The sequence below is a fragment of the Oncorhynchus tshawytscha genome, linkage group LG31, assembly GCF_018296145.1.
Source record: "Oncorhynchus tshawytscha isolate Ot180627B linkage group LG31, Otsh_v2.0, whole genome shotgun sequence".
Taxonomy (NCBI): domain Eukaryota; kingdom Metazoa; phylum Chordata; class Actinopteri; order Salmoniformes; family Salmonidae; genus Oncorhynchus; species Oncorhynchus tshawytscha.
Window position 1 is genome coordinate 33,239,421 of NC_056459.1, and position 7,921 is coordinate 33,247,341.

At 54.7% G+C, this 7,921-nt stretch overlaps 1 protein-coding gene across 1 annotated transcript in view; it reads left to right on the forward strand.

Moving 5' to 3' along the window:
• Positions 1-7,544, forward strand: part of LOC121841537 (macoilin-1-like) — a 19,136-nt gene extending 11,592 nt beyond the window's left edge. The window contains exons 9-11 of the mRNA XM_042310592.1: positions 5,148-5,268; positions 6,300-6,474; positions 6,748-7,544. Coding sequence (XP_042166526.1) covers positions 5,148-5,268; positions 6,300-6,474; positions 6,748-6,950 — 499 coding nt within the window. The 3' untranslated portion in view covers positions 6,951-7,544. The remainder of the gene's footprint in view (positions 1-5,147; positions 5,269-6,299; positions 6,475-6,747) is intronic.
• Positions 7,545-7,921: the final 377 nt, after the last annotated feature.

The window sequence follows — 7,921 nt, forward strand, 5'->3', positions numbered from 1 at the left end:
CTCACTCTCTATCCCCTCCCTCCTCACTCTCTATCCCTCCCTCCTCTCTCTCTATCCCTCCCTCCTCTCTCTCTATCCCTCCCTCCCTCACTCTCTATCCCCCTCCCTCCTCTCTCTCTATCCCCTCCCTCCTCTCTCTCTATCCCCTCCCTCCTCCTCTCTATCCCCTCCTCCTCACTCTCTATCCCCTCCCTCCTCACTCTCTATCCCCTCCCTCCTCTCTCTCTATCCCTCCCCTCTCTCTCTCTATCCCCTCCCTCCTCTCTCTCTATCCCCTCCCTCCTCTCTCTCTATCCCCTCCCTCCTCTCTCTCTATCCTCCCTCCTCTCTCTATCCCCTCCCTCCTCACTCTCTATCCCTCCCTCCTCTCTATCTACCCCTCCCTCCTCTCTCTCTATCCCCTCCCTCCTCTCTATCTACCCCCTCCCTCCTCTCTCTATCTATCCCCTCCTCCTCACTCTCTATCCCCCCCTCCTCACTCTATCCCTCCCTCCTCACTCTCTATCCCCTCCCTCCTCACTCTCTATCCCTCCTCCTCTCTCTCTATCCCTCCCTCCACTCTCTATCCCTCCCTCCTCTCTCTATCCCCTCCTCCTCTCTCTATCTATCCCCTCCCTCCTCTCTCTCTATCTATCCCCTCCCTCCTCTCTCTCTATCCCCTCCCTCCTCTCTCTCTATCCCCTCCCTCCTCTCTATCTACCCCCTCCCTCCTCTCTCTCTATCCCCTCCTCCTCTCTATCTACCCCCTCCCTCCTCTCTCTATCTACCCCTCCCTCCTCTCTCTATCTACCCCTCCCTCCTCTCTCTATCTATCCCCTCCCTCCTCTCTCTATCTACCCCCTCCCTCCTCTCTCTATCTACCTCCCTCCTCTCTCTATCTATCCCTCCTTCCCCTCACTCTCTATCCCCTCCCTCCTGACTCTCTATCCCTCCCTCCTCTCTCTATCCCCTCCCTCCTCTCTCTCTATCCCCTCCCTCCTCTCTCTCTATCCCCTCCCTCCGCTCTCTCTATCCCTCCCTCCGCTCTCTCTATCCCCTCCCTCCTCTCTCTATCCCCTCCTCCTCCCTCTCTATCCCCCTCCCTCCTCTCTCTCTCTATCCCCTCCTCCTCTCTCTCTACCCCTCCCTCCTCTCTCACTCTATCCCCTCCCTCCTCCTCTCTATCCCCTCCCTCCTCCTCTCTATCCCCTCCCTCCTCACTCTCTATCCTCAACCTCCTCCTCTCTATCCCTCCTCCTCTCTCTATCCCCTCCCTCCTCTCTCTCTATCCCCTCCCTCCTCTCTCTCTCTATCCCCTCCCTCCTCTCTCTATCTCTCCTCCCTCCTCACTCTCTATCCCCTCCCTCCTCACTCTCTATTTCCTCACTCTCTATCCCCTCCCTCCTCCCTCTCTATCCCCTCCCTCCTCCCTCTCTATCCCCTCCCTCCTCTCTCTCTATCCCCCCTCCTCTCTCTCTATCCCCTCCCTCCTCTCTCTCTATCCCCTCCCTCCTCTCTCTCTCTATCCCCTCCCTCCTCTCTCTATCTATCCCCTCCTCCTCACTCTCTATTTCCTCACTCTCTATCCCCTCCCTCCTCTCTCTATCCCCTCCTCCTCACTCTCTATCCCTCCCTCCTCCTCACTCTCTATCCCCTCCTCACTCTCTATCCCCTCCTCCCTCTCTATCCTCCCTCTCTCTCTCCCCTCCCTCCTCTCTCTCTATCCCCTCCTCCTCCTCTCTATCCCTCCCTCCTCCCTCTCTATCCCCTCCCTCCTCTCTCTATCCCCTCCCTCCTCTCTCTATCCCCTCCCTCCTCTCTCTCTATCCCCTCCCTCCTCTCTCTCTATCCCTCCCTCCTCTCTCTCTATCCCTCCCTCCTCTCTCTCTATCCCTCCCTCCTCTCTCTCTATCCCCTCCCTCCTCTCTCTCTCCCCTCCTCCCTCCTCTCTCTATCCCCTCCCTCCTCTCTCTATCCCCTCCCTCCTCTCTCTCTATCCCTCCCTCCTCTCTCTCTATCCCTCCCTCCTCTCTCTCTATCCCCTCCTCCTCTCTCTCTATCCCCCTCCTCCTCTCTCTCTACCCCTCCCTCCTCTCTATCTACCCCCTCCCTCCTCTCTCTCTATCCCCCTCCCTCCTCCTCTCTATCTATCCCCTCCTCCTCTCTCTATCTACCCCCTCCCTCCTCTCTCTATCTACCCCCTCCCTCCTCTCTCTATCTATCCCTCCCTCCTCACTCTCTATCCCCTCCCTCCTGACTCTCTATCCCCTCCCTCCTCTCTCTATCCCCTCCCTCCTCTCTCTATCCCCTCCCTCCTCTCTCTCTATCCCCTCCCTCCGCTCTCTCTATCCCCTCCCTCCGCTCTCTCTATCCCCTCCCTCCTCTCTCTATCCCCTCCCTCCTCCCTCTCTATCCCCTCCCTCCTCTCTCTCTATCCCCTCCCTCCTCTCTCTCTACCCCCTCCCTCCTCTCTCACTCTATCCCCTCCCTCCTCACTCTATCCCCTCCCTCCTCACTCTCTATCCCCTCCCTCCTCACTCTCTATCCTCAACCTCCTCACTCTCTATCCCCTCCCTCCTCTCTCTCTATCCCCTCCCTCCTCTCTCTCTATCTCCCTCCTCCTCTCTCTCTATCCCCTCCTCCTCTCTATCTATCCCCTCCCTCCTCTCTCTATCCCTCCCTCCTCCTCTCTCTATTTCCTCACTCTCTATCCCTCCCTCCTCCTCTCTATCCCCTCCCTCCTCCCTCTCTATCCCTCCCTCCTCTCTCTCTATCCTCCCCCTCTCTCTCTATCCCCTCCTCTCCTCTCTCTCTATCCCTCCTCCTCTCTCTCTATCTATCCCTCCTCCTCTCTATCTATCCCCTCCCTCCTCACTCTCTATTTCTCCCTCTATCCCCTCCCTCCTCTCTCTATCCCCTCCCTCCTCACTCTCTATCCCCTCCCTCCTCCTCTCTATCCTCCCTCCTCTCTCTATCCCCTCCCTCCTCTCTCTCTATCCCCTCCCTCCTCTCTCTCTATCCCTCCCTCCTCTCTCTCTATCCCCTCCCTCCTCTCTCTATCCCCTCCCTCCTCCCTCTCTATCCCCTCCCTCCTCTCTCTATCCCCTCCCTCCTCTCTATCCCTCCCTCCTCCCTCCCCCTCCTCTCTCTCTCTATCCCCTCCCTCCTCTCTCTCTATCCCCTCCCTCCTCTCTCTCTATCCCCTCCCTCCTCTCTCTCTATCCCTCCCTCCTCTCTCTCTCTATCCCCTCCTCTCCTCTCTCTCTATCCCCTCCCTCCTCACTCTCTATCCCCTCCCTCCACTCTATCCCCTCCCTCCTCTCTCTCTATCCCTCCCTCCTCTCTCTCTATCCCCTCCCTCCTCTCTCTATCTATCCCCTCCCTCCTCACTCTCTATTTCCTCCTCTCTATCCCCTCCCTCCTCTCTCTCTATCCCCTCCCTCCTCACTCTCTATCCCCTCCCTCCTCACTCTCTGTTTCCTCACCCTCTATCCCCTCCCTCCTCTCTCTCTATCCCCTCACTCCTCTCTTTATCTATCCCCTCCCTCCTCACTCTCTATCCCCTCCTCCTCTCTCTATCCCCTCCCTCCTCTCTCTATCCTCTCCCTCCTCTCTCTCTATCCTCTCCCTCCTCTCACTCTATCCCCTCCCTCCTCTCTCTCCACCCCCTCCTCCTCTCTCCACCCTCTCCCTCCTCTCTCTCTCCCTCCCTCCTCTCTCTCTATCCCCGCCCTCCTCTCTCTCTCTATTGTCTCCCTCCTCTCTCTCTATCCCCTACCTCCTCTCTCTCTATCCCCTACCTCCTCTCTCTCTATCCCCTCCCTCCTCTCTCTCCACCCCCTCCCTCCTCTCTCCACCCTCTCCCTCCTCTCTCTCTATCCCCTCCCTCCTTTCTCTCTATCCCCCCGCCCTCCTCTCTCTCTATCCCCTCCCTCCTCTCTCTCTATCCCCTACCTCCTCTCTCTCTATCCCCCTACCTCCTCTCTCTATCCCCGCCCTCCTCTCTCTCTATCCCCAACCTCCTCTCTCTCTATCCCCGACCTCCTCTCTCTCTATCCCTCCATCCTCTCTGTCTATCCCCTCCTCCTCTCTGTCTATCCCCTCCCTCCCCTCTATCTATCCCCTCTATCCTCTCCTCCTCTCTCTATCCTCTCCCTCCTCTCTCTCTATCCTCTCCTCCTCTCTCTCTCTATCCCCTCCCTCCTCTCTCTCTATCCCCTCCCTCCTCTCTCTCTATCCTCCCTCCTCTCTCTCTCTATCCCCTCCCTCCTCTCTCTCTCTACCCCCTCCCTCCTCTCTCTCTACCCCCTCCCTCCTCTCTCTATCCCCTCCCTCCTCACTCTCTATCCCTCCCTACTCTCTCTCTATCCCTCCCTCCTCTCTCTCTCTATCCCCTCCCTCCTCCCTCTCTATCCCCTCCTCCTCTCTCTATCCCTCCCTCCTCTCTCTATCCCTCCCTCCTCACTCTCTATCCCCTCCCTCCTCTCTCTCTATCCCCTCCCTCCTCCCTCTCTATCCCCTCCCTCCTCCCTCTCTATCCCTGTTTTCTGTAGTATTCATCTGTCCTTTTCTCTCTGTCTGGGGTGAGTGTACTGCCTCTCTTTTCTCTCTGTCGGGGGTGAGTGTACTGACTCTCTCTTCTCTCTGTCAGGGGTGAGTGTACTGACTCTCTCTTCTCTCTGTCAGGGGTGAGTGTACTGACTCTCTCTTCTCTCTGTCAGGGGTGAGTGTACTGACTCTCTCTTCTCTCTGTCGGGGTGAGTGTACTGACTCTCTCTTCTCTCTGTCGGGGTGAGTGTACTGACTCTCTCTTCTCTCTGTCAGGGGTGAGTGTACTGACTCTCTCTTCTCTCTGTCGGGGTGAGTGTACTGACTCTCTCTTCTCTCTGTCAGGGGTGAGTGTACTGACTCTCTCTTCTCTCTGTCAGGGGTGAGTGTACTGACTCTCTCTTCTCTCTGTCGGGGTGAGTGTACTGACTCTCTCTTCTCTCTGTCGGGGTGAGTGTACTGACTCTCTCTTCTCTCTGTCGGGGTGAGTGTACTGACTCTCTCTTCTCTCTGTCGGGGTGAGTGTACTGACTCTCTCTTCTCTCTGTCGGGGTGAGTGTACTGACTCTCTCTTCTCTCTGTCAGGGGTGAGTGTACTGACTCTCTCTTCTCTCTGTCAGGGGTGAGTGTACTGACTCTCTGCGTGGGCGGATCAGAGAGTTGGAGACTGAGTGTAAGAAACTCAGCATCGACATGAAACTCAAAGAAGAGCACATTAGAGAGCTGGAGGGGAAATGCCAGGTGAGTTTACATTACTTTAGATACTTCCTGCATTCTTTCTGTGAACTTCCTGCATTCTTTCTGTGAACTTCCTGCATTCTTTCTGTGAACTTCCTGGATCCTTTCTGTGAACTTCCTGGATCTTTTCTGTGAACTTCCTGGATCCTTTCTTTTAACTTCCTGCATCCTGTCTGTTAACTTCCTGGATCCTTTCTGTGAGATCACTGTCTCGTAAGTGATGTATCAGGAGAACCCAAGCAGGGTGCCTCTGATTCCTTACTGGGACATGGCTGAAACTAGATTGTGGCTGAAAACTTGTTTCTCTTATTCCTTCATTTACTCTCTGTTCCAGATCCACTTACAGTAGTGAGTGCATAAATGTTTATACATTTTCATACTGGACCCCCCTCCCGTGGGAATCGAACCCACAACCCTGGCATGCAGCAACGTGTTCTACCAGCTGAGCCACATTGGACACCTTATGAGGAGTTAGTTTTGTGTTTTCAGACGCTCATGATGAGGTATGGCTGTCTAATCTCTATTCTCTCCCTCCTGTCTCTCCTCCCTCCTCTCTCCTCCCTCCTCTCTCTCTCCCCCTCCTGTCTCTCCTCCCTCCTCTCTCTCCTCCCTCCTCTCTCTCTCCCCCTCCTCACACTCCTCCCTCCTCTCTCTCCTCCCTCCTCTCTCCCCCTCCTCTCTCCTCCCTCTTCTCTCTATCCTCCCTCTTCTCTCTCTCCCCCTCCTCTCTCTCTCTCCCCCTCCTGTCTCTCCTCCCTCCCTCCACTCTCTCCCCCTCCTCTCTCTCCCCGCCCCTCCTGTCTCTCCTCCCTCCCTCTCTCTCTCTCCTCCCTCCTCTCCCTCGCCCCTCCTCTCTCCTCCCTCCTCTCTCTCCCCCCTCCTTCTATCTCTCCCCCTCTTCTCTCTCCTCCCTCTTCTCTCTCTCCCTCGCCCCTCCTCTCTCCTCCCTCCTCTCTCTCCCCCCTCCTGTCTCTCTCTCGCCCCTCTTCTCTCTCCTCCTTCTTCTCTCTCCTCCCTCCTCCTCCTCTCTCTAGGAGCTGCGTAAGTACAAGGAGAATGAGAAGGACATGGAGGTGTTGATGTCTGCGCTGTCGGCCATGCAGGATAAAACCCAACACCTGGAGAACAGCCTGTCTGCTGAGACCAGGATCAAACTAGACCTCTTCTCTGCCCTGGGGGACGCCAAGAGACAGCTGGAGATCGCACAAGGTACAGTTCCCTTCCCTGACCCACTACCGCGGTACGACAGCGACCGACTTCTAGCTCAGTCATTGTGTTCATAGACTCTAGGATCAAACTCTGACGGCTGGGGATTCCTCAAGATTCAGTAACATTTTACCTCAGGGTTTCACCTACCATCACATAAACAGGATGCTATTCGACCCAGAGATGTAAATGAGCAACATGAAGAAAATGGCAACAAAGTAAGAAGACACATTTCCAACTGTCATCTAACCCTCCTCTCTTTCTCTCCCCCCCCAGGTCAGATCCACCAGAGAGACCAGGAGATAGCAGAGTTGAAACGGAAGATAGCTGAAGTGATGGCGGTGATGCCCAGTATCTCCTACAGCAACGACAGCAGCAGCCTCAGCCCGGTTACGCCACACTACTCCTCCAAGTTCATGGACAATAGTCCCTCTTCCCTGGATCCCAACGCTTCTGTCTACCAGCCACTCAAAAAGTGACAATGACACACACATTAATACACACTAACGCACACACACACACACACACTTACAAGAATACAGATTTACAAAATGCGGCTTACATAGTCACATCCACTCATACATACAAAGACACAAACTCTTTGGAAGCGATTGGAAATGATCTCGGTGCTGTCTGGGACGATCTTCTCCAAAGTGTTTTGGTTGTGTTTTGGTTGTGTTTTGGGAACCAGTTGCGGTCGGAGTCTCAGCCCTGTCGTTCTGTTATTCTCTGTTTGTTCCCATGGTGATGCCTTTGTGGGTTGTTTTTTTTTTGGAACAGCTGGAGAGGTAAAACTACACGAGGGAAGATGTTTATGTTTTGTGATTGAGCCACTCTGATTTGAACTGGTAAGAGAGACGTAAAGGGACACCGGATTGGCTGTATCCTGAAAGGCACCCTATTCCCTACAGCCCATGAGGACTGAGGGGAGAGAGAGGCCGATGAGGACTGACTGGTTAGTTGGTATAAATGTCTGGAAAGACCCATCGTCTTGTTCTCTCTGTCTGTCAGTGCTTCATGTTCTCTCTGTCTGTCAGTGCTTCGTGTTCTCTCTGTCTCTCAGCGCTTCATGTTCTCTCTGTCTCTCAGTGCTTCATGTTCTCTCTGTCAGCGCTTCATGTTCTCTCTGTCTCTCAGTGCTTCATGTTCTCTCTCAGTGCTTCATGTTCTCTCTGTCTCTCAGCGCTTCATGTTCTCTCTGTCTGTCAGTGCTTCATGTTCTCTCTCAGTGCTTCATGTTCTCTCTGTCTGTCAGTGCTTCATGTTCTCTCTGTCTGTCAGTGCTTCATGTTCTCTCTCTCTCTCAGTGCTTCATGTTCTCTCTGTCTGTCAGTGCTTCATGTTCTCTCTCTCAGTGCTTCATGTTCTCTCTGTCAGTGCTTCATGTTCTCTCTGTCTGTCAGTGCTTCATGTTCTCTCTGTCTGTCAGTGCTTCATGTTCCCTCTCTCT